General features: G+C 50.4%; 1 protein-coding gene across 1 annotated transcript in view; it reads right to left on the reverse strand.

Moving 5' to 3' along the window:
* mogat3a (monoacylglycerol O-acyltransferase 3a) overlaps positions 1–19,876 on the reverse strand; it is an 88,369-nt gene extending 68,493 nt beyond the window's left edge. The window contains exons 1-3 of the mRNA XM_056300423.1: positions 19,497–19,876; positions 12,283–12,461; positions 3,106–3,166 (exon numbers count right to left, since the gene is read on the reverse strand). Coding sequence (XP_056156398.1) covers positions 3,106–3,166; positions 12,283–12,461; positions 19,497–19,590 — 334 coding nt within the window. The 5' untranslated portion in view covers positions 19,591–19,876. The remainder of the gene's footprint in view (positions 1–3,105; positions 3,167–12,282; positions 12,462–19,496) is intronic.
* Positions 19,877–27,387: the final 7,511 nt, after the last annotated feature.

Here is a 27,387-nt window from a genome sequence, read left to right on the forward strand (position 1 = left end):
AGCGCCCATCGCCATCACGACGGATGCTTCAGACCACACCATCGGCGCGGTTTACGAGCAGTGGGTGAGCGGCGCGTGGCAGCCGCGTGCCTTCTTCAGTCGGCAGTTGAACCTGAGAGAGCGCAAATACAGCACCTTTGATCGTGAGCTGCTTGGCCTTTTCCTCGCTGTTAGGCACTTTCGTTTCCTACTGGAGGGCCGTCAGTTCACGGCTTTCGTCGATCACAAACCGCTGGTGTTCACGATGGCCAAGGTGGCAGAGCCGTGGTCAGCCCACCAGCAGCGACAGTTGGCCTACATCTCAGAGTTTACCACCGATGTGAGGCATGTCGCTGGGAAGTCCAACCCGGTCGCCGACTGTCTCTCCCAGGCCATCGCTGGTGCCGCCCGTTTGGGACTCGGCTACAGCCAGATGGCGGCTGACCAGGCCACCGACCCAGGAGTGCAGGCATGCAGGACCGCCATCACAGGGCTGCAGTTGGAGGATGTGGCTTTTGACGACGCCGGCGCCACGCTCCTGTGCGACATCTCTACGGTTCAGCCCCGACCCATCGTTCCGACTGCTTGGAGGCGGCAGGTCTTCGACGCAGTCCATGGGCTGTCTCACCCTGGCAGAAAGCCTTCACAGAGATTGGTGGTGGCAAAGTTTGTCTGGCATGGACTCAAAAAGGATGTGAGGGACTGGGCTGACACCTGTGTGGAGTGCCAACGCTCCAAAGTGCTCCGGCACGTCAAAGCGCCCCTGATACCTTTCATGGTACCCGAGAGGAGGTTTGACCACGTGAATGTGGACCTGGCAGGCCCCCTACCCCCCTCCCGTGGTTTCACATACCTGCTCACCATGGTCGACAGGACCACGCGATGGCCAGAGGCCGTCCCGCTTTCGTCCACGACAGCGCCTGAGGTTGCCCGAGCTTTCACAGGAACCTGGGTCGCCCGCTTTGGCATCCCATCTGACCTCTCCTCGGACAGAGGGCCGCAATTCACGTCAGCGCTCTGGGAGGAGATCGCCGCGGGTTTAGGGGTGAGGCTCCATCGCACCACAGCGTATCACCCTCAAGCGAATGGATTGGTCGACAGGTTCCATCGCTCGATGAAGGCCGCATCGCGGGCTACCCTCAAGGACGACCGCTGGGTCGACAAACTGCCTTGGTTCATGCTTGGGCTCAGGACGGCCCCCAAGGAGGACCTCCAGTCCTCATCCGCCGAACTGGTCTACGGACAGCCACTTCGGGTCCCGGGGGATTTCCTTCCCACTGCCACAGCTCCCTGGTCCGCCTGCTGCCAAAGGACTGCATTGCAGGAGGAAGCCAGGGCTTTTGCACCGGTCCCCACTTCTCAGCAAGGCGGCTCTCAGTCCTATGTCCCCACGGAGCTGCGGTCGGCGGAGTATGTTTTCATCCGCCACGACGCGCACCGCGGTCCCCTGCAGCCACCCTACGACGGCCCATTTCGGGTGCGGGACACTGGAGATAAGCACTTTGTGGTGGAGGTTGGCAGCAGGCTGGAGCGGGTTTCTGTGGACCACCTCAAGCCTGCTCACCTGGACTTAGACCACCCTGTTGGTCTGGCCCTGCCCCCACGGCGGGGGCGCCCCCCAGCCCTGCCCCCCTCCCCCGGCGAGCCGCCCCCTGCTTCCCCAGCCCCTCCCTTTCCCCGGTCCAGCTGTAAGGACTCTGCTGCCTTGCCTGCGGTTAACCAGCCCCCAGCTCCTGTTCAGCGGAGCCGTTGGGGCAGAGAGATCCGCCCCCTCGCCACACTGACTTTTCGTATTAAGGCGAATTCTGGGGGGACGTGTGTAGCGGTTATAGGGGTACATAATTCCCCTTATTGAGCTGGTAGGAGCGTTGGTTTACAGCTGCTGTTTCCTCTGTTCGGGTTTACAGTGACACACTTCCGCTGCGCGGGTTTTTGTGGTGTATAATGAATAAATGGTGCACATTGTGTAGCCGAAAGAGAACGTTGTCACAACTCCTGCTTGAGCTCCTCTACAATAGTATAGTATGATATAATATAGTATAGTACAGTATAGTATAGTGCAGTGCAGTGTACAGTACAGTATTATATAGTGTGAGGGACTTCAGAGAGGATGAACACTTTCTTGTCCCCTGTCCCCGAGTACTTCTTGTACTGGCAGTATGAAGGGCAGTGATGAGTTTACTCACATGGGAAGTATGCTCAGGGCAAATGATGCTTCAGCAGGACAGTATCAATATTTTGTAACTCAGCACTAGACACCATTTATTTATTCATTTGATTGTTTGTTTATTTGTTTGTTTATTTGATACGGACAAGGGCTGTCAATTAATATTCCAAATTTGAATATGTTATTGAATTTAAAAAAAAACAAACGTTGGAGTGTGAAAATCAATATTCGTTTGTGAAATAAAAGCAGCACTACCACAGCAGTCCGCCTCACGAATTCTCACGCGGGCCTCGGCCACCACACTGAATATGGTGCATGATGGACAGCAGTCACACAACGTCACTTTCATCGGTTGAAAATGACATTAGGTCATGCTGAATTCAACAGCCATGTGTTGAGGATGACAGAGTTCACAACCCAGCTCGGCCGCGGGTTTCCCCTCCGTTTGGAAACACTGAGGATTTTGGTCAGAAAATGGAAAAATTGTGGAACCTCAAGATAGTCGTGTGCAAGCTATGTAAACTACCGTTAGCTTACCCCGAGGGCACATCTCGAAAATATGTGCAAAAGTATATTCGAATGAGTTTGAATACATGTGTTTTCTTAGAAGGAATAACCGAACGGCATTTTTGGCCGATTTGGACAGTCCTGATAGGGACAGAGCACATTACTGAAGATCAGCATAAAATACAAGATGTAAACATGCTGGATTTTGAAAGTGCGAACTCCGGCATGAGTGCTGACTTCCGTCCGCGGTCCCTAGGCCGATAACAAAGATGGCAGCTAACCATCGCTTATGGAAGATTAGCTGTGTGCTTTGCTCTTACCTGCGTAAGATGAATAAACCCACAAAACAAAATACTAGCCTAGCATACTTCCACAAGTCCATGCATGACAGTATCGTATAGTACTGTATTGTACATACAATATAGTACTATAGCAGTATTGCTCCTACTCACCATGAGGATGGAAACCGAAGATATAGTTGTTTCTGGGATCTAGATCCATTGTCTTTACCAACTAGAGAGGGGGGGGGGGAGAGAGAGAGAGACGGGGGGCTCATCATTCTCATAATAAAGCAGGGGTGGCTGAGCATGTCCCATGAGAGAGAGCCATGTGCATTCAGGTTTTCATTGCAGCCAGAATCCACACCAGGTGATTTCACTCATTAGCAACCCTTCAACCAGAGAAGAAGACTGTATCAGTGAAATCCCCTGGTGTGGAGTCCGGCTGGACTGAAAACCTGCATACACATGGGTTTCATCTCCAAGGCTAATGGCTAGCCACCGCTGTAATAAATACACATGGCTCTCCATGGCACATGGCTAGCCACCGCTGTAATAAATACACATGGCTCTCCATAGCACATGGCTAGCCACCGCTGTAATAAATACACATGGCTCTCCATAGCACATGGCTAGCCACCGCTGTAATAAATACACATGGCTCTCCATGGCACATGGCTAGCCACCGCTGTAATAAATACACATGGCTCTCCATGGCACATGGCTAGCCACCGCTGTAATAACTACACATGGCTCTCCATGGCACACGGCTAGCCACCGCTGTAATAAATACACATGGCTCTCCATAGCACATGGCTAGCCACCGCTGTAATAACTACACATGGCTCTCCATGGCACACGGCTAGCCACCGCTGTAATAACTACACATGGGTTTCATCTCCAAGGCTAATGGCTAGCCACCGCTGTAATAACTACACATGGCTCTCCATGGCACATGGCTTGCCACCGCTGTAATAAATACACATGGGTCTCCATGGCACACGGTGTTGTAGGGTAATGTTGTGCAGCCAACAGCTCCCCCTGGGGGCACTGATGGATGTATACTTGCCCTGTGTAACATGCCTCAGTTCTGTTATGGGCACAGCCGGTGAATACATGTTACTAAGCGACACAGCCCGACTCTGTCTGTTATTCATATGCACCTACACTTGCAACATGGTGTCAGAAGCTGTATTGGAACACAACATGAGTCTTACGTTGCCTGTTGCTTGAACAGCGAGCGTTTATTTTTTTACTAAGCGTAGCTAGACGTTTCAGTTAGCCTGCTAGCATTAGCATCGAGCCAAGACGGTGGCTTCCAATATTCCGCCGCCGGAGCCCATGAAGATGACTGGGGATCTTCACAGCAACTGGGCTAGCTTTCGATCAGAGTTTGAGGATTATGTGCTTGCGACCGGGATCGACAAGGCGGAGAAGCCGGTGCAGGCAGCGACGCTCCGGAGGCTAATGGGGAAGGAATGCCTCCATGTTTACGTGCATAACCTGGGACTCACAGCGGAAGAGCAGAAAGACGCCGGAGCGATACTCGACAAACTGGGGGAATACTTTACACCTACCAAAAACGTCATCTTTGAGAGGTATGTTTTTGGCAACCTTAAACAAGAGGAAGGAGAACCTGTGGATGCTTTTGTCACGAGACTGAGAGAAAAGGCTGCCACATGTGAATATGGAGCTATAAGAGACGAGCTTATAAGGGACAGGCTTGTTCTTGGAACAACTGATGAGGGCGCCAGACGACGCATGCTAAGAGAAAAGGAGCTTAAGTTGGAGGGAGCTATTGACATTTGCCGTGCAGCGGAGGTGTTGGACAATAAGTTAAAATCCATGTCACTTAGCAGCTCTGTGACTGCGGAGAGCATCAATGTAGCACATGGACAGCGACCAGGACGGAGACCTACCAGCAGGCCATCCGAGCCCACCAACACATCTGCACAGCCACAGAGAGGCACAGGTGAATGCAAGTACTGTGGCACACCGCACAGACGGGGGCGAGACCTGTGCCCCGCATTTGGAAAGTCATGTCGCTTGTGTGGCACTGCTAATCACTTTGCCAAAGTATGCATGAAAAGAGGCCAGCAAGCACGGCAGTTGAACGCTGTGGATGACCCGCCGCTAGGGGACCCGGAGGACAGCGACCGCGATGAGAGGGATGTGTACACGGCTGAGAGCGTGGGGGCTGTGAACACTCAAAGGAAAAAGTGGTTTGTAAACCTGCCACTGCACAGAGGGGTCCAGAGGTGCCAGCTTGACTCTGGAGCCACCTGCAACGTGATGAGCTTGAAAGACAAGATGAGACTGGCGCCTAGAGTGCCTCTTCAGAAAAGTCTCACCAGGCTGAGACTCTACAACAGTGAGTGGATGAGCTCAATGGGCGTGTACAGCACACAGTGTGTCATCAGGGGCAAGACGCACAGACTGGACTTTGAGGTCGTGCGCACCAGCCAGAAGCCCTTGCTTTCAGGGGAGACATGCGAGAGACTTGGCTTGATACGCTTCACCATTCCCGAAGAGCTGAATAAAGTGGAGCACTGCAAGACAGGTGAGCTAACCAAAGGCTGTCTCATTAACACTTACAATGACGTGTTCACCAGCCCAGTCGAGTCGCTGCCGGGTGATGTTCACTTCGAGTTGGATAGCACTGTGGCCCCTGTCCAGTGCGCACCAAGAAATGTCCCGGTGGCCCTCAAGGCAGCTGTTAAGGCGCAGCTGGACCAATATGAAAAGGATGGACACTTAACCACAGTCACTCAGCCCACAGACTGGATTAGCATTCTGGTCATAGTGAAGAAGCCAGACAAATTGAGGCTTTGCATCGACCCCAAGCCACTTAACCGAGCCCTGAAAAGGTCCCATTACCTCGTGCCCACTTTAGATGAGGTGCTGTACAAGCTGCCTAAGGCACGTGTCGTCACCCTGGTGGATGCGCGCGACGCATTCTTGCAGTGTCGCCTTGATGAGGAGAGCAGCCTGATGACAACGTTCTGGACGCCGTGGGGTAGAAAGCGATGGCTGAAGCTCCCTTTTGGCGTGTCAGTCGCACCAGAGCTGTACCAGAGGAAACAACATGAGCTGCTGGCCGGTTTGAAAGGAATCGAGCCCATAGCCGCTGACATCCTCATAGTCGGCTGTGGGGACACGGAGGAGGAGGCCGTTCGCAACCACGACGCAAACCTCATTGCTCTGATGGACAGATGTAGGGAAGTGAAGCTGAGGCTGAGCATAAAAAAGCTACAGTTTCGTGTGAGGGAGGTCCACTTCCACGGCCACATACTGTCGGCGGAGGGCCTCAAAGCTGATCCCGAGAAGGTCAGGGCAGTCCTGGACATGCCAAACCCCACGGATGCAAAAGGCGTTCAGCGGTGTGTCGACTTCGTTAACCATTTATCGAGGTTCATGCCCCGCTTGTCAGAGGTGTGTGAACCGCTGAGAAGGTTGCTGGACAAAGGTGTGCTGTGGCACTGGTTGCCCAAACATGATGCTGCTATGAAAGAAATCAAGACGCTGGTCACGGCGGTGCCAGTACTACGTTACTATGATGTCAGCAAGCCAGTCACCATACAGAGCGACTCCAGTCAGACCGGTTTGGGCTGCTGCCTGCTTCAGGGGGGACAGCCGGTCGCGTTCGCCTCCCGCGCGCTGAACCAGACGGAGCAAAACTATGCACAGATTGAGAAGGAGTGCCTGAGCATCGTATTCGCTTGTCAACGCTTCCACTACTACCTATATGGGAGGGGTGATGTGACTGCAGAGACCGACCACCGCCCGCTGGTGTCAATCTTCACTAAGCCCCTTCTCAGTGCACCAAAGCGCCTTCAAAACATGCTCCTCACACTTCAGAACTACTGCCTCACGGTGATGTACAAGCCAGGACCTGAAATGTACATCAGTAACACGCTCAGCAGAGCCACCACCCCGCCATAGAGAACGGACACTCAGTACAGACGTGAAATGGTCTGCAGCATGCAGCAGGTGCAGTACGACACGGCAGCCATTCAGCAGGCAGACCATCTAAACGTCACCAGCCAACGCCTCGCACAGATTCGAAAACACACAGAGGAGGATGTGTGTCTTCAAACACTCAAGTCGGTCGTGCTGGAGGGATGGCCAGAACACAAAGAGGAGAACCCCATAGCCATCAGAGAATACTGGGCCATCAGAGATGAAATAAGCCCACAGGACGGTGTGCTTTTTAGGAGCCAGTGTGTCATTCCGAAAGCTATGCGTCCTGAGATGCTGAAACGGATCCACTACAACCACGTGGGGGGTGAGGCTTGTTATAGACAGGCCCGGGATACTCTCTACTGGCCAAATATGCAGGGGGAAATCAAAGACTATGTGCAGCAGTGCTCAGTGTGTAACGAGTATGCACACGAGCAACAAAAAGAGACTATGATGTCACACCCGCTCCCCACACGTCCCTGGCAGCTGGTGAGCAGGGACTTGTTCAGCTACGCAAGGCAGGACTTCCTGCTCATGGTGGATCACTATTCAGACTTCTGGGAGATTGATCTACTCCCAGACCTGTCGGCAGAAACGACCATCCGAAGGTGCAAGGCGCAGTTTGCACGGTACGGTATCCCTGACCGGGTCATTTCCGACTGCGGAGGTCAGTTTGATTGTGGAGAGTTTCGGGCGTTTGCGAGGGAGTGGGGCTTCGAACATGTCATGTCCTCCCCGAGACACCCAAAAGCTAACGGCAAAGCAGAGTCTGCAGTGAAGATCGTGAAAGGCCTATGCAGAAAAGCAGACCGGGCCGACGAGGACCCCTGGAAGGCTTTTCTACACTGGAGAAACACGCCCACTGAGGACATGCGCTGCAGCCCAGCACAACGGCTGATGTCACGGAGGCTGAGAACTCTTCTCCCTGTGGCCGACCAGCTGCTAGCACCTCGGATCATCACTGGGGTCACAGACAAGCTGAGGGTGAAGCATCAGGCAGCGAAGCTGACATATGACAGAACTGCGAGGGATCTGCCAGAGCTAAACGTCGGCCAGCCTGTCAGGATGAAACCAATCCCGGGTGACAGGACGGGCCGATGGAGGAGAGGAGTATGCCTGCAGCAGGTGGGACCGCGGTCCTATCTCGTCAACGTGGAGGGAACCACGTACCGTCGCAACAGGGTTGATCTCCGACCAGCGGAGGTTGCCCCTCCACAGCCGTCAGCCCACACAGAACGGCCACCGGAGCAGCCTGTGGGCGCGTGTGCAGCTGAAGGGGGCCATGTGGGCGGGGGCAGCATGGAGGAAGTCGTCAGCAGCCCTGTAATGTCTCCAAGGTCGTCAGCCCCGAGGTCGCCGCCATCTCCCCCACAGGCTGTGACCACACCATGCCGTGAGTTACAAGGCCGGGCCTTCTCCCGGAGCGGGAGGCAGATTAAGCCTCCAGAAAGACTTGACCTCTAGGTCATACACTGTACTGAGATTGACACACACACTCACACGCGCACACACACACACACACACACACACACACACACACACACACACTGGACTGTGGACATTAAAAAAAAAAAAAAAAAAACGAAACAAAAACTGTGATGTTCACTTCTAATGTTCTTATTCAGTGGTCTTGTGGATGTTCTGATGCTACCATTTTGTCGTTATTGTTCTGCAGAGGTTTTGGTTGATATTGACTTGCTGTTCCTTCTTGATGCACTATTTCCAATGCACTACTTTAATATTGGGATATGAGCACTAATGTTCTAATGGCTAATACTATCCATTATATTACTTAGTATTGTATTCTACGAAAGGAAGGGAGATGTTGTAGGGTAATGTTGTGCAGCCAACAGCTCCCCCTGGGGGCACTGATGGATGTATACTTGCCCTGTGTAACATGCCTCAGTTCTGTTATGGGCACAGCCGGTGAATACATGTTACTAAGCGACACAGCCCGACTCTGTCTGTTATTCATATGCACCTACACTTGCAACACACGGCTAGCCACCGCTGTACTAACTACACATGGCTCTCCATGGCACACGGCTAGCCACCGCTGTAATAACTACACATGGCTCTCCATGGCACACGGCTAGCCACCGCTGTAATAACTACACATGGCTCTCCATGGCACACGGCTAGCCACCGCTGTAATAACTACACATGGCTCTCCATGGCACATGGCTAGCCACCGCTGTAATAAATACACATGGCTCTCCATAGCACATGGCTAGCCACCGCTGTAATAACTACACATGGCTCTCCATGGCACATGGCTAGCTAGCCACCGCTGTAATAAATACACACGGCTCTCCATAGCACATGGCTAGCCACCGCTGTAATGGCTAGCCACCGCTGTAATAAATACACATGGCTCTCCATGGCACATGGCTAGCCACCGCTGTAATAACTACACATGGCTCTCCATGGCACATGGCTAGCCACCGCTGTAACAACTGCACATGGCTCTCCATGGCACACGGCTAGCCACCGCTGTAATAACTACACACGGGTCTCCATGGCACATGGCTAGCTAGCCACCGCTGTAATAACTACGCATGGCTCTCCATAGCACACGGCTAGCCACCGCTGTAATAACTACACACGGGTCTCCATGGCACATGGCTAGCCACCGCTGTAATAACTACACATGGCTCTCCATAGCACATGGCTAGCCACCGCTGTAATAAATACACACGGCTCTCCATAGCACATGGCTAGCCACCGCTGTAATGGCTAGCCACCGCTGTAATAAATACACATGGCTCTCCATGGCACATGGCTAGCCACCACTGTAATAACTACACATGGCTCTCCATGGCACATGGCTAGCCACCGCTGTAACAACTACACATGGCTCTCCATCGCACACGGCTAGCCACCGCTGTAATAAATACACATGGCTCTCCATGGCACACGGCTAGCCACCGCTGTAATAAATACACATGGCTCTCCATGGCACACGGCTAGCCACCGCTGTAATAACTACACACGGGTCTCCATGGCACATGGCTAGCCACCGCTGTAATAACTACACACGGGTCTCCATAGCACATGGCTAGCCACCGCTGTAATAAATACACACGGCTCTCCATAGCACATGGCTAGCTAGCCACCGCTGTAATAACTACACATGGCTCTCCATAGCACACGGCTAGCCACCGCTTTAATAAATACACATGGCTCTCCATGGCACACGGCTAGCCACCGCTGTAATAAATACACATGGCTCTCCATGGCACACGGCTAGCCACCGCTGTAATAAATACACATGGCTCTCCATGGCACACGGCTAGCCACCGCTGTAATAAATACACATGGCTCTCCATGGCACACGGCTAGCCACCGCTGTAATAACTACACATGGCTCTCCATGGCACATGGCTAGCTAGCCACCGCTGTAATAACTACACATGGCTCTCCATAGCACACGGCTAGCCACCGCTGTAATAACTACACACGGGTCTCCATGGCACATGGCTAGCCACCGCTGTAATAACTACACATGGCTCTCCATAGCACATGGCTAGCCACCGCTGTAATAAATACACATGGCTCTCCATGGCACATGGCTAGCCACCGCTGTAATAAATACACATGGCTCTCCATGGCACACGGCTAGCCACCGCTGTAATAAATACACATGGCTCTCCATGGCACACGGCTAGCCACCGCTGTAATAAATACACATGGCTCTCCATGGCACACGGCTAGCCACCGCTGTAATAAATACACATGGCTCTCCATGGCACACGGCTAGCCACCGCTGTAATAACTACACATGGCTCTCCATGGCACATGGCTAGCTAGCCACCGCTGTAATAACTACACATGGCTCTCCATAGCACACGGCTAGCCACCGCTGTAATAACTACACACGGGTCTCCATGGCACATGGCTAGCCACCGCTGTAATAACTACACATGGCTCTCCATAGCACATGGCTAGCCACCGCTGTAATAAATACACACGGCTCTCCATAGCACATGGCTAGCCACCGCTGTAATGGCTAGCCACCGCTGTAATAAATACACATGGCTCTCCATGGCACATGGCTAGCCACCGCTGTAATAAATACACATGGCTCTCCATGGCACACGGCTAGCCACCGCTGTAATAAATACACATGGCTCTCCATGGCACACGGCTAGCCACCGCTGTAATAACTACACATGGCTCTCCATGGCACACGGCTAGCCACCGCTGTAATAACTACACATGGCTCTCCATGGCACACGGCTAGCCACCGCTGTAATAACTACACATGGCTCTCCATGGCACACGGCTAGCCACCGCTGTAATAAATACACATGGGTCTCCATGGCACATGGCTAGCTAGCCACCGCTGTAATAACTACACATGGCTCTCCATAGCACACGGCTAGCCACCGCTGTAATAAATACACATGGCTCTCCATGGCACACGGCTAGCCACCGCTGTAATAACTACACATGGCTCTCCATGGCACATGGCTAGCTAGCCAACGCTGTAATAACCACACATGGCTCTTCATAGCACACGGCTAGCCACCGCTGTAATAACTACACACGGGTCTCCATGGCACATGGCTAGCCACCGCTGTAATAACTACACATGGCTCTCCATAGCACATGGCTAGCCACCGCTGTAATAAATACACACGGCTCTCCATAGCACATGGCTAGCCACCGCTGTAATGGCTAGCCACCGCTGTAATAAATACACATGGCTCTCCATGGCACATGGCTAGCCACCGCTGTAATAACTACACGTGGGTTTCATCTCCAAGGCTAATGGCTAGCCACCGCTGTAATAAATACACATGGCTCTCCATGGCACATGGCTAGCCACCGCTGTAATAACTACACATGGGTCTCCATGGCACATGGCTAGCTAGCCAACGCTGTAATAAATACACATGGGTCTCCATGGCACACGGCTAGCCACCGCTGTAATAACTACACATGGCTCTCCATGGCACACGGCTAGCCACCGCTGTAATAACTACACATGGCTCTCCATGGCACACGGCTAGCCACCGCTGTAATAAATACACATGGCTCTCCATGGCACATGGCTAGCCACCGCTGTAATAACTACACATGGGTCTCCATGGCACACGGCTAGCCACCGCTGTAATAACTACACATGGCTCTCCATGGCACACGGCTAGCCACCGCTGTAATATTTACACATGGCTCTCCATAGCACATGGCTAGCCACCGCTGTAATAACTACACATGGCTCTCCATGGCACATGGCTAGCCACCGCTGTAATAAATATACATGGCTCTCCATGGCACATGGCTAGCCACCGCTGTAATAAAGCATAAAATCCATCTGTCTATTCTGCCTGTCTACATGTTTATCAATCTGTATAGAAACAGTATCTTGGTGGAAGTATATCTTACCGTTATAGGGAAATAGTCTCTGAAATGCTTCCAGATAGCACACCTTCTAACCCACTGTGATCTTCGGCCTCCACAGGACGGTGTGTCCCAGTCCAGCCACAGCCATCCAGCATAAAGCATGGCCAAGATCCACCAATCAGAGAGAGCCAATAGAACGAAGCCTGCTAGACAACACTGAGCTGAAAAGAGTGAAAGAGAGACAGGGGGAGAGAGACAGAGGAAAAAAGACAGAGGAAGAGAGAGACAGAAGAAGAGGCAGACAGGCAGAGGGAGAGAGAGAGACGGACAGACAGAGAAAGAGAAAGAGACAGAGGAATAGACCGACAGACAGAGGAAGAGACAGACAGACAGGTAGAGAGACAGAGGAAGAGAGAGAGACAGAGGAATAGACTGACAGACAGGAAGAGACAGACAGACAGAGGGAGAGAGATGGAGGAAGACAAAGACAGAGACAGAAAGACGAGAGAACACAGAGAGCGACAGAGACAGTGAGCAAGACAGAGAGAGAACGTCAGAGCGAGGAAGACAGACAGAGAGACAAAGACAGAGAGAGACAGACAGAGTGAGGAAGACAAATAGAGAGCGAGAGACAGACAGACAGACAGACAGACAGACAGAGACAGACAGAGAGACGGGTCAGGATGTGTTCTGACAGGGAGATGAGGTGGTGTGCAGGTTCATCTGTCTAATTTCTTTCATGTGTTCATTCCTATTGTGTGTATGGAGTGTGAAGCACTTTGTAATTGTATGTTGTATTTAAAAGTGCCATATAAATACAATTTTGCTTGCTTGCTGTCCAAGAAGACACACACACACATCTATATATATATATAGAGAGAGAGAGAGAGAGAGAGAGAGAGAGAGAGAGAGAGAGAGAGAGAGAGAGAGAGAGAGAGAGAGAGAGAGATAGCGTTTTTTGCGAAAGCGTCAGTGGTGTTAAGTGCTTGACTAATGAGGAGGGAATATCAACACGGATACAGGAAAACAGATTTTAATGCGTGGCAGTACACGCCTGTTCCGTGCGTCTCGCACTCGCACACTGATGAGCGCGAAGAGCTGATGAGCGCGAGACCAACGGAACAAGCCTGTACTGCCATGCATTAAAATCTGTTTTCCTGCATCTGTGTTGATATTCCCTCCTCATTAGTTGAGAACCTATAACAACACCATTGGCGGTTTCGGAAAAAAACGCTATACATACACACACACACACATATATATATATATATATATATATATATATATATATATATATATATATAATCATCTCATCTTCAGCTGCTTCTCCGGGGTCGGGTCGCGGTGGCAGCAAGCCAAGTAGGGCACTCCAGGCGTCCTTCTCCCCAGCAACGCTCCTCCTGGGGGATCCCAAGGCGTTCCCAGGCCGGTTTGGACATGTAGTCCCTCCAGCGAGTTCTGGGTCTACCCCGGGGTCTCCTCCTAGTTGGACATGCCCGGTAAACCTCCAAAGGAAGGCGCCCAGGAGGCATCCTGATCAGATGCCCGAACAACCGCAACTGGCTCCTTTCGAGGCTAAGGAGCAACGGCTCTTCTCCAAGCTCCCTGTTACGTTTCACGAATGAAGACCAGAGGCCAGTGCAGCGAAACCCAAAGGGACAGACAAACAACCGAGCACCGGGACAACCCGAAGGGCGATTTAATGCAGGGAAGACAACCAAACAACCCTGCCACAGGGGATGATGACAGGTGAGTCTCAGGTGGGCGTTGTTGGGAGGATGTGCGCCTGGCTACCAAAGTCCGAATCGGTAGAGCAAGGGGTTGTCCGAGGAAGTCCGGGTCCGAGATCCAGGAAGTCAAGTCCGAAAGGAGGGGTCCATGTAGAGAGACACGGAGGGGGATCGCTGGAGAGGTCCGGGGAAAAGCGTGAAGGTCGCTGGGGACGAGGGAGACGCGGGGAGCCGTGGAAGTCGCGGAGGGGGTCTTGGGAGGAAAAAGAGACACGAATAATAGACACTGCCGGGAATAAAGGGAACAGCAAGAGGGCAAGGACCGCCGCTGGAGAGCTTGTCAGAGCTTTACCGCAGGGTTCGGTACGTCGAAGCCCGGAGTGGTGTTCTGGGAGGCTTCTGGTAGAGGGCCGCCTGATTGCCGCAGGTGCGCCTGATGGATGATGGCAAACACCTGATGCAGTGCAGCGCTCGTCTCCTCAGAGCGCGAGCCGAGCGCTCGGATGTTTCCGGCACGTCCGAGCTGGGGGGGTGGTTTGAACGTGTCGGGAGGCAGCTCGGGGCGGTATAACCACAACAGGACCCCCCCCTCCTACGGACGGATTCCAGACGTCCCAAAACCAAAAGGACCCAGCAGGAAGGACAGAGGGGCCCAGGGGGAGGGCGAATGGGGCCAGGGATATCAGGCTGGCGGCCCGAGGGCTGGGAACGATCGGGCGGGCGACCAGGATGTAGGAGGCAGAGCATCTCCGGCGGGGGACCCGAGGGCTGGGACCGATCGGGAGGGCGACCAGGCTTCGGAGGCGGCGGGATGGCCGCGGGGCAACCTGGACTCGAAGGCGGCCTGGCAGCCGCGGGGCTAGCGGGACTCGGATGCGGCGTGGCAGCCGCGAGGCAAACGAAACTCGGAGGCGGCCTGGCAGCCGCGGGACTCGGCGGCGGCGTGGCAGCCGCGGGGCTAGCGGGACTCGGATGCGGCGTGGCAGCCGCGAGGCAAACGAAACTCGGAGGCGGCGTGGCAGCCGCGAGACAGACGGAACTCGGAGGCGGCGTGGCAGCCGCGAGGCAGACGGAACTCGGAGGAGGCGTGGCAGCCGCGGGTCTAGCGGAACTCGGAGACGCCTCGGGGACGCTGGGCAGCGGAGGCTCGGGGACGCTGGGCAGCCAAGCCCAACTGGTCGGGGTGGACGTCGCCGACACAGGTGGCGTTGTCTGGGTAGGCAGCGGCCGTTGGAGAGCAGTGGTGGCGAGGCCGGTGACGGCGGCCATCATCTGCTGCTGGATGGAATGGAGGCGGCTGGCAGCGTCCTGCCCGTCAGCTGGGTGGTCGAACACTAGACAGAACTCACGGCGGAAGGCAACATAGTCCGAGGCGAGCCGCTCGGTATGGCCAACCTCCGCTATGGCCCAGCTGAGGGCTTTGCCGGTGAGGAGGGACATAACAAGGGCTACCTTGGTCTCTGCTGTCCTACACCTGGCAGGCTGGTGTCTGAACAGGAGCTCACACTGACCAAGGAAACCCCTGCACAGCTCGAACTCCCCACCGATGGCCTTGGGGCAGGGAAGGTTAGGCTCGAACCGGGGGTCCAGTGGCGGTTGACTCGGAGGAGGGGGAATGTCGGGACCAGGAACGGGGAATCTGGAGGCCGGGCTGGGGGCAGGGACCGGGGCCAGAGCATGGTGGTCGCTAATCTTGGACACTGCCACAGTCAGAGCAGAGATCCGCGTGGAGAGTGAAGCAAGGGTGCTCGCCGAGGTATGCGAGTTTGCCAGGAGCCCGCTGTGATCCGGGAGAAGGCAATGCTAAGTTCAGAATGGAGTTGGGTGAGTTGAGTGCCGTGGTTCTCTACCACTACCTCGAGAGCTATAGGGTTCTGGGGCTTAGGTGCAATAGCTCCCTGAGCGACCGCCTGCTCCTCGGGTTTGCTTTGGCTCATTCTGGCTTCGACATTCTGTTACGTTTCAAGAATGAAGACCAGAGGCCAGTGTAGCGAAACCCAAAAGGACAGACAGACAACCGAGCACCGGGATAACCCGAAGGGCGATTTAATGCAGGGAAAAAACAAACAAAACTGCCACAGGGGATAATGACAGGTGAGTCTCAGGTGGGCGTTGTTGATGTGCGCCTGGCTACCAAAGTCCGAATCGGTAGAGCAAGGGGTTGTCCGAGGAAGTCCAGGTCCGAGATCCAGGAAGTCAAGTCCGAAAGGAGGGGTCCAGGTAGAGAGAAAAGGAGGGAGATCGCTGGAGAGGTCCGGCGGAAAGCTTGAAGGTCGCTGGGGACGAGGGAGACGCGGGGACGAGGGAGACGCGGGGAGCCGTGGAAGTCGCAGAGGGAGAGTCTTGAGAGGAAAAAGAGAGACACGAATATTAGACACTGGGGAATAAACGGAATAGCAAGAAGGCAAGGAACACTGGAGGGCTTGTCCGAGCTTTACCGCAGGGTTCAGTACGTCGAAGCACGGAGAGACGTTCTGGCAGGCTTCTTGTAGAGGGCTGCTTGATTGCCGCAGGTGTGCCTGATAGCTGATGGCAAACACCTGGTGCAGCGCAGCGCTCGTTTCCTCAGAGCGCTCGGATGTTTCCGTCACGTCCGAGCTGGGAGAGTGGCTTGAACGTGTCGGGGAGGCAGCTCGGGGCGGTGTAACCACAACACTCCCTGCGGATGTCCGGGCACCTCACCCTATCTCTAAGACTGAGGCCAGACACCCTACGGAGGAAACTCATTTCAGCCGCTTGTATTCGCGATCACACCCTTTCGATCACTACCCAAAGCTCATGACCATAGGTGAGAGTTGGAACAAAGATTGACTGGTAAATTGAGAGCTTTGCCTTCCGGCTCAGCTCCTTCACCACAACGGTCCGGTACAACGTCTGCATTCCTGCTGATGCTGCACCAATCCACCTGTCAATCTCCCGCTCCATCCTATCCTCACTCGTGAACAAGACCCCGAGATACTTGAACTCCTTCACTTGAGGCAACAACTCATCCCCAACCTGAAGGGAGCAATCCACCATTTTCCGGTAGGGAACCATGGCCTCAGACTTGGAGGTGCTGACTCTCATCACGGCCATTTCACACTCAGCTGCAAACCGCCCCAGTGCGCGCTGGAGGTCGCGTTCTGATATAGCCAACAAAACTACATCATCTGTAAAGATGGAATTCTGAGGTTCCCAAAATGGACACACTCCTCACCTTGGCTGCACCTTGAGATTCTGTCCATGAATATCACAAATAGAATCGGAGACAAGGGACAACGGAGTCCGACACCCACCGAAAACGTGTTAGACTTTGTGCCAAGAATGCAGACACAGCTCTCAACTTTGATTAGACAAGGACTGGATGGCTTGTAGCAACTGCCCTGGTACCCCATACTCCCGCAGAACTCCCCACAGAGGGCCCCGGGGTATACGGTCGTAAACCTTCTCAAAGTCCACAAAACACATGTAGATTCTCATGCCCCCCTCAGCACGTCCGCAAGGGTAACGAGTTGGTCCATTGATCCACGGCCAGGACAGAATTCGCATTGTTCTTCCTGGATCCGAGGTTCGACAATCGGTTGGAGCCTCCTTTTGAGCACCCTAGAGTAGACATTCCCAGGGCTCCGATAATTGGAGCACAACCTCCGGTCCCCCTTTTTGAACATGGGAACCACCACCCCAGTCTGCCACTCCACAGGTACTGCCCCCGACCTCCACGCGACACGGAAGAGGCGTGTCAACCATACAGCCCAACAATGTCCAGAGCCTTCAGCATCTCAGGGCGAATCTCATCCACAGCCAAGGCCCTGCCACCGAGGAGCTTTTTAATTACCTCAGATACCTCTGCCAGGGATATCGGTGGGGCTTCCCCTGAGTCTTCAGACTCTACCTCCTCCATTTAGGATGTGTTTGTCGGGTTCAGGAGCTCCTCAAAGTGGTCTTTCCACCACTCGACAACATCCCCAGTCCGGGTCAATAGTTGCCCTCTCCGGCTGAACACAGCCTGCGTCAAGCCCTGCTTCCCCTTCATGAGTCGCCGGATGGTTTGCCAGAACTTCCTTGAGGCCAACTGAAAGTCCTCCTCCATAGCCTCGCCGAACTCCTCCCACACCCGAGTTTTTTGTTTTTTTTGCCTTCGCGACCGCTGAAGCAGCAGCCCTTCTGGCCTCCCGGTCGGTACCTGTCTGCTGCTTCAGGAGACCCCTAGGCCAACCAAGTCCGAAAGGACTCCTTTTTCAGCCTGACGGCTTCCCTCACCACCAGTGTCCACCAGCGGGCTCTTGGGTTGCCGCCTCGACAGGCACCGATGACCTTATGACCACAGCTCCTGCCTGCCGCATCTACAATAAAGGCTTTGAACATGGCCCACTTAGACTCCATGTCCCCAGCCTCCCTCGGGATACACGAGAACATCTTCAGGAGGTGGGAGTTGGGTCCGCGGTGGTGTAGCGGTCTAAGCATCGGCTTTGTGTTGATGCAGTTGCCCACTGGGGACCGGGGTTCGCGCCCCGGTCTGGTCAGATCCGATCAAGGCCGGACTCGTTGAAGCAGCAATAACTGGTAACGCTGTCTTCGGGAGGGGGCGGAGTCGGCTTGTGTTCGTCACATGAATGCGTCTCTGAGTGTGGGGAAAAAGCAGTGGTTCGGCCTGGATTCAACTCGTCACGGAAGTGGCGAGGCGTCTCCTTCGAGACTGCCGGCCGGAGAGATGCAGTTGGCGAACGCATGCAGTACGAGGGTGGGTGTTTTAACTAAAATAGGGATCGATTGGCCACTAAATTGGAAAAAAAAGAAAAGCAGGTGGGAATTGAAGACCTCACGGACAGGAGCCTCCGCCAAACGTTCCCAGTTCACCCTCACTGCACGTTTGGGTGGTGAGGGTGGATTGGGAACATCTGGCGGAGGCCCCAGACGTGTGTGTGTATATATATATATATATATAGATATATAGATATATATATAGATATATAGATATAGATATATAGATATATAGATATATAGATATATATCTATATAGATATATATATATAGATATATATAGATATATATATAGATATAGATATAGATATATAGATATATAGATATAGATATATAGATATAGATATATAGTTATAGATTTTGATATATAGACAATTATTATTATTATTATTATTATTATATAGACAAATAACGATAAACACACATCTATACGCAGATGAAGAGACCGATCGACTCCAGCTTAACAGTTGATGTGAAAATGAACTGTGGACGCTCTGTGTGTGTGTGTGTCTGTGTGTGTGTGTGTGTGTGTGTGTGTGTGTGTGTGTGTGTGTGTGCGTTCTAAAGCACAGAGCAGGTAACTTAAGACTAAACCACCAGTAGAGTGTAGAAACAACATAGCACGCACGCACGCGCGCACGCACACACACACAGAAAGACAGGGCAGACAAATAGATGAGCAGACAGACAGATAGATGAACAGACAGACAGATAGAATGAGCAGACAGAACAGGCAGACAGACTGAACAGACTGATATAGGCAGACGGACAGACGGACAGACGTACCCAGGGCGAGGAAGGAGAAGAGCCACTGCAAGACAGCAGCTGTCTGGATCCTCCTCCGCAGGGGGATGTTGAGCGGGGCGAACTCAATCTTCATACCGAAAAACTCGCTCCTTACCCGAGCTTCACTTTTCAGACGCTATCGCTAGGTCCTCGCTCTCTCCGAAACGGGATCAATGCGGTCAGAGTCCGAAACGGGATCAATACGATCAGAGTCCGAAACGGGATCAATACGGTCAGAGTCCGAAACGGGATGAATACGATCAGAGTCCGAAACGGGATGAATACGATCAGAGTCCGAAACGGGATAAATACGATCAGAGTCCGAAACGGGATGAATACGGTCAGAGTCCGAAACGGGATGAATACGATCAGAGTCCGAAACGGGATGAATACGATCAGAGTCCGAAACGGGATGAATACGATCAGAGTCCGAAACGGGATGAATACGATCAGAGTCCGAAACGGGATGAATACGATCAGAGTCCGAAACGGGATTAATACGATCAGAGTCCGAAACGGGATGAATACGATCAGAGTCCGAAACGGGATGAATACGATCAGAGTCCGAAACGGGATCAGTACGATCAGAGTCCGAAACGGGATGAATATGATCAGAGTCCGAAACGGGATCAATACGATCAGAGTCCGAAACGGGATGAATATGATCAGAGTCCGAAACGGGATCAATACGATCAGAGTCCGAAACGGGATGAATACGATCAGAGTCCGAAACGGGATGAATACGATCAGAGTCCGAAACGGGATGAATATGATCAGAGTCCGAAACGGGATGAATACGATCAGAGTCCGAAACGGGATGAATATGATCAGAGTCCGAAACGGGATCAAGTACGATCAGAGTCCGAAACGGGATGAATACGATCAGAGTCCGAAACGGGATGAATATGATCAGAGTCCGAAACGGGATGAATACGATCAGAGTCCGAAACGGGATGAATACGATCAGAGTCCGAAACGGGATGAATATGATCAGAGTCCGAAACGGGATCAATACGATCAGAGTCCGAAACGGGATGAATACGATCAACGCGCGTCTCCTCTCCGTCCGTCACAAAACTTTCACCAACTTTCCAAACGCATGTCTCTTCGTACCGCGCATGCGCACTGGGCCGCCTCCAACAGGAATCCTATGGGCCAATCAGAGGTCAGTCCGAGAGGGGCACGCCATGGGGCACGAACTTCAACAGCCGGGGACGAGCTTCGATCCAGGCGCGATCACGCGAGATCTGAAATAACTGATTGACGGCTACACCAGCACGTGCTCTGCACTGTGCCATTTTCTATAATATAGTACTTTGAATGTATTGTAATCCCCATGTATAATACACGGTATATACATGTTAGTATTTAAAATATACTGTAATCCCCATGTATAATCAAGTCAAGTCAAACCATTTATTGTCATATGCAGTCAAAAACAAGTTTCCCTCAACAATGAAATTCGTCCTTTGCCTTCCACTCTGAATGTCGTTATCAAAACAACAACAACATAGAACAGAAATAATATAAAATAAAAATAAATGAATATCAGGAGAGATAAAAAATAAACTAGCCAAAGAATACCATGTATAATATATAATACACAATACATGGCAGCGATGTATTGTCTCTGTGCAAAAACTGTATTTGTGCAAGATCTGTATTTGTCCAAAATTCTATCTGCAGACATATGAAATGATATATACAGTGTGCACATGTCTTGTATGCAGTGTATTGTAGCAAATTTGGGGCGTGCATGGAGAAGTACACACGTAACAGTATATTGTGTACGTGCATTCGTGTGTGTAGGTGGGTGTGTGTGGAGGTGGGGGGCGAGGTGAAGCTACCTGTGTGGTGGGGTGGTTTGAGGTGGGGGCAAGGGCAATAGATTGAGTCTGTTGATCAGTCTGATGGGCTGAGGATAAAAGCTGTCGCTCAGCCTAGAGGTTCTGCATTTCAAACTTCTGTACCTCCTGCCAGAGGGCATACGTGGTGGGTGGAGTCTCTGATGCTGCTGCAGGCTCTTCTATGGATTCTCCGATGGTAGACTTCCTGCAGAGGTGGTACGGACACTGACGATCTTTTCGGAAGTCTTTACCACTCACGGCAGGCTTTTGTGTTCCATGGCGGTACGGCTCCCATACCACACAGTGATGCAACTGTTCAAGATGCTCTCTAACTGTAGAAGCTGCTGAGAATCTTCAGTGGCATGCTGAATTTCCTCAGTCTCCTTAGAAAGTAGAGCTGCTGTTGTGCTTTCTTGACCAGCTGGTTATCCAAAGGAGTTGAATCAAGTGCAACTGGACTTGGGTGACGTTATGTGACCAAGCGAGGTCATCACTGATGTGGATGTCCAAGAATTTAAGGCCGCCTACCCTCTTCACGTCAGACTCGTGGATTGTTAGCGGCTGATGAGGTCTCCTCTCCTTCCTTATATCCACTATCATCTTCTTATTCTTATCAATGTAGAGAGAGGTTGTAGTTGTCATACCATGTCACCAGACTTGCCACCTCTCTCCTGCATGCCGTTTTGTCACTGCCATTGATCAGACCAATGACTGTGGTGTCATCAGCAAATGTCAGGATAGTGCTATCCTTACTATGTGAGGCGACGCAGCCATAGGTGAATAGTGTGTAGAGCATGGGGCTAAGGACATGTCCTTGTGGGGTACCAATGTTCATCACCGCATTATCTCAGGTTAGATTTCCAATTCTGACAGACTGTGGTCTGCCAGTGAGGAAATCTGTGTAGGTGCAACAGGGTTATCCTATCAGTCTCATAAACTCAGTCTCATAAATTTATTAACCATTGGTTTTGGTGTTTGATATTTTATAATTAAACTACTACACTTGATGAAATAATCCAATCAGTCTCATTAAATCAGCCTCAGAAAATCAGTCTCATGAATCAGACTCATAAAGTTACTAAGCATTCATTCTAGTGTTTAATATTTTGTAATCAGGACTTCAGGTTCGGGAACATGCCAATGGAAGCATAGCCTCAGGGTTCTTTCAATTCGTACTTTTTACACCGCCCCAGATAGTTTTGAACAGCGAGCAAAGTACCGGGAAGTCATGTAAAAGCTGTATGGTTTAGGCCTCCAGCCACCCCTACTTTACCCAGCTTGCTTACAAATTACACTTAACTGCGGCATGACTCAGGAGATAGAGCTCGTCGTCTAGTAATCAGAAAATCGTTGGTTCAATCCCCGGCTCCTGCGCAGAGTGTGTCCAACTAGCCTTGAGTAAGACACTGAACCCTTAACTGCTCCCGATGAGCAGGTTGGCACCTTGCATGACAGCCTCTGCCATCAGTGAGTGAATAGGTGAATGTGAGGCACACACCCTAAAGTGTTTTGAGTGGTCGGTAGAATAGAAAATTGCAATATTATGAGAATATGCAAGAAGGAACATTATAACAAAATATTAGAGGAAAACAGACAATATCAAGGGCACATGGAGAGTATTAAATAGCATTATTAGAAACGCATCAACAAACACAAGTTACCCACAGCAGTATTTCCTGGACAATGATAAAACTATAAACAATATGAATGATGTGGTAACTGGAGTTACCACATTTTTTGCAAGTGTGGGACCAAAACTGACAGAAGAAATCGATGACCCACAGCCAAAAGAGGTGGGGGCTATGGGGGATTATGGAGATGGAATTCAAAGCCCAGTCTGCCTGAGAGATGTAGAGGGAAAGGAGATCACTGATATTGGTAACAAGAGTAAGAACCAAACGTCGACTGACTGGAATGGAAGTGATATGACTTTAGTTGACAAAGTCATTGATGGTATTGTAAACCCACTGACTTACGGCTGAGGCGACGGTCTCCCACACTGCCCCCCGAATTCGCTACAATACGTTCATATTGAATATTTTAAGTTATTTTCACAGGGCTAACACTAAAGCAGCTTCAACCAAACAATAATGGCTGCTAAAGAGCATGTAGAGCATGTAGCATCAGACCAAACATTATAATGGCTGCTAAAGAGCACGTAGAGCATATAGCATCAAACCAAACATTATAATGACTGCTACAGATCATGTAGAGCATGCAGCATCAAACCAAACAGTATAATGGCGGCTAAAGAGCTTGTAGAGCATATAGCATCAGACCAAACATTATAATGGCTGCTAAAGAGCATGTAGAGCATACAGCATGAAAACCAAACATTATAATAACTGCTAAAGAGCATGCAGCATCAAACGAAACATTATAATGGCTGCTAAAGAGCATGTAGAGCATGCAACATCAAACCAAACAGTATAATGGCGGCTAAAGAGCATGTAGCATAAAACCAAACATTATGATGGCTGCTAAAGAGCATGTAGAGCACGCAGCATCAAACCAAACATTATAATGGCTGCTAAAGAGCATGTAGAGCATATAGCATCAGACCAAACATTATAATGGCTGCTAAAGAGCATGTAGAGCATGCAACATCAAACCAAACAGTATAATGGCGGCTAAAGAGCATGTAGCATAAAACCAAACATTACGATGGCTGCTAAAGAGCATGTAGAGCATGCAGCATCAAACCAAACATTATAATGACTGCTACAGAGCATGTAGAGTTTGCAGCATCAAACCAAACAGTACAATGGTGGCTAAAGAGCATGTAGAGCATAAAGCATCAGACCAAACATTATAATGGCTGCTAAAGAGCATGTAGAGCATGCAGCTTCAAACCAAACAGTATAATGGCTGCGAAAGAGCATGTAGAGCATATAGCATCAAACCAAACACTATAATGACTGCTAAAGAGCATGTAGAGCATGCAGCATCAAACCAAACATTATAATGGCTGCTAAAGAGCATGTAGAGCATGCAGCATCAAACCAAACATTATAATGGCTGCTAAAGAGCATGTAGAGCATGCAGCATCAAACCAAACATTATAATGGCTGCTAAACAGCATGTAGAGCATGCAGCATCAAACCAAACAGATTCACTGTCACGTTTTAAACTTAATTTATTTCACTTATTTTATTTTTACAAGAAACCTTCAGTAAACCAACAGCACACCATCTTTGGTGCAACTCTGATGTGTGTGTGTGTGTGTGTGTGTGTGTGTGTGTGTGTGTGTGTGTGTGTGTGTGTGTGTGTGTGTGTGTGTGTGTGTGTGTGTGTGAGAGTAATATGTGTGTGTGATGTGTGTGTGTGATACGTGTGTGTGATGTGTGTGTGTGTCTTTTAGATATGATACATATGTGTCTGTAGCCTCAGACTGACAAAGAGAAACAACTACTCCAACTCACCAACTACTTTGTGTGTGTGTGTAAAGATGTGTTCTAACTCATCATTAAAACATTCCCTCCACCCTGATATGCATTCTGTAAGCCACAGGAGACACGATAAACCAGTTCACATGACTGGATGAACTGGTGATAAACCAGTACACATGACTGGTTAAACCAGAGGAGACATGATAAACCAGTACACATGACTGGTTAAACCAGAGGAGACATGATAAACCAGTACACATGACTAGTTGAACTGGTGATAAACCAGTACACATGACTAGTTTAACCAGAGGAGACATGATAAACCAGTACACATGACTAGTTAAACCAGAGGAGCCATGATAAACCAGTACACATGACTGGTTGAACTGGTGATAAACCAGTACACATGACTGGTTGAACCAGTGAAAAGATGATAAACCATTAAACATGACTGGTTGAACTGGTAATAAACCAGTATACGACTGGTTAAACCAGAGGAGACATGATAAACCATTACACGACTGGTTAAACCAGAGGAGACATGATAAACCAGTACACATGACTGGTTGAACCAGAGGAGACATGATAAACCAGTACGCATGACTGGTTAAACTGGTGGTAAACCAGTGCACATGACTGGTTAAACTAGAGGAGACATGATAAACCAATACACATGACGGTTAACTGGTGATAAACCAGTACACATGACTGATTAAACCAGAGGAGGCATGATAAACCAATACACCTGACTGGTTAACTGGTGATAAACCAGTACACATGACTGGTTTAACCAGAGGAGCGATGATAAACCAGTACACCTGACTGGTTAACTGGTGATAAACCAGTACACATGACTGGTTTAACCAGGGGAGAGATGATAAACCAGTACACAACTGGTTGAACTGGTGCTTAAACCAGTACACATGACTGGTTTAAGCAGAGGAGAGATGATAAACCAGTATACATGACTGGTTTAACCAGGGGAGAGATGATAAACCAGTACACATGACTGGTTTAACCAGGGGAGAGATGATAAACCAGTACACGACTGGTTGAACTGGTGATAAACCAGTACACATGACTGGTTTAAGCAGAGGAGAGGTGATAAACCAGTACACATGACTGGTTGAACTGGTGTGTGAGTCTGGAAACCTTCTCCTGTATGGACTCCAACAGCAGACACATTGGCTCCTTAGTCCTGCTGCATGGTTGCTGAGTAGCCAGCTGACATTTAAAATGTTGTCCTTGTTACCATGGTGACTGACGACATTATTTCACATTAACGACCATGGATACTCCAGTCAACCTGGACTAACTGTCTCAGCATTATGGGATATGGAGGCCTTCAGTAAGGTGTCCAGTGTCCGTTGGGTTAAGTTAATCAAAGTTCAGCTTGAGGTTGAGATGATTATTCCTGTTCAGCTCCAGTTTTCCAGTTTCTCCAGAAGCCATCCATCCTTCCAGGTGTTCTAGTCCTGCAGCGGGTGATTGTGGGTATCATAATCCTGCAGTGCTGCATCTGAAGCGGTTTCCCGCCTCAATATTTGGTCTTTAACTTGAAGTTTTGTTGCTAAGCAACGGAAGACAAAATACTTCCTGGTCCAGGAGAAGGGGCTTGTGGGTGTGTTAGGATTTGTAGTCCAGCGGTCGCCTGATAGTTTTTGCCCTGAATAATCTGTTTATTAGAAGAAGCCCTATCAGTAAAAGCAGCCATACACTGCAAACAAACACGTGCACGCACACACGCACGCACGCACACACACACACACACACACACACACACACTAGCATCACATCACCTAGATAAATAAATAAATAATAATATAATGTTGACACTAAAATAAACTCTACTGTCCTCTGTCATTATTTAGTCACTGCACAAAGATCATCTTAATTTATCAGTTCATTAAAATGTACTAGAGCTCATGTCATGTGACCCATCATAACCTATGACCTATAACCTATGACCCTGTCTGGGCACCAACCTTCAGCTTGAACTGACACATAAAACCACGCGTATCATGCCTGCGCTGTCTGTCAAACATGATCTTATACAGTCACTCATATAGAGTCCCTCACATACAGCCATTCATATACAATCACTCACATACAGTCACTCATTACAGTCATTCACATAGTAATTCACATACTGTCATTCATTACAGTCACTCACATACAGTCACTCATTACAGCCATTCACATAGTAACTCACATACTGTCACTCATTACAGTCATTCACATACTGTCACGCACATACAGTATCTCATCACAGTCATTCACATAAAGTCATTCATATACAGTCACTCACATACTGTCACTCATTACAGTCATTCACATAGTAATTCACATACCGTCATTCATATACAGTCACTCACATACTGTCACTCATTACAGTCAATCACATACTGTCACGCACATACAGTATCTCATTACAGTCATTCACATAGTAACTCACATACTGTCACTCATATACAGTCACTCACATACTGTCACTCATTACAGTCATTCACATACCGTCATTCATATACAATCACTCTCATACAGCCATTCATATACAATCACTCTCATACAGTCACTCATTACAGCCATTCACATAGTAACTCACATACAGTCACTCATATACAGTCATGCACATACTGTCACTCATTACAGTCG

Source organism: Lampris incognitus, chromosome 20, assembly GCF_029633865.1.
Source record: "Lampris incognitus isolate fLamInc1 chromosome 20, fLamInc1.hap2, whole genome shotgun sequence".
NCBI lineage: Eukaryota > Metazoa > Chordata > Actinopteri > Lampriformes > Lampridae > Lampris > Lampris incognitus.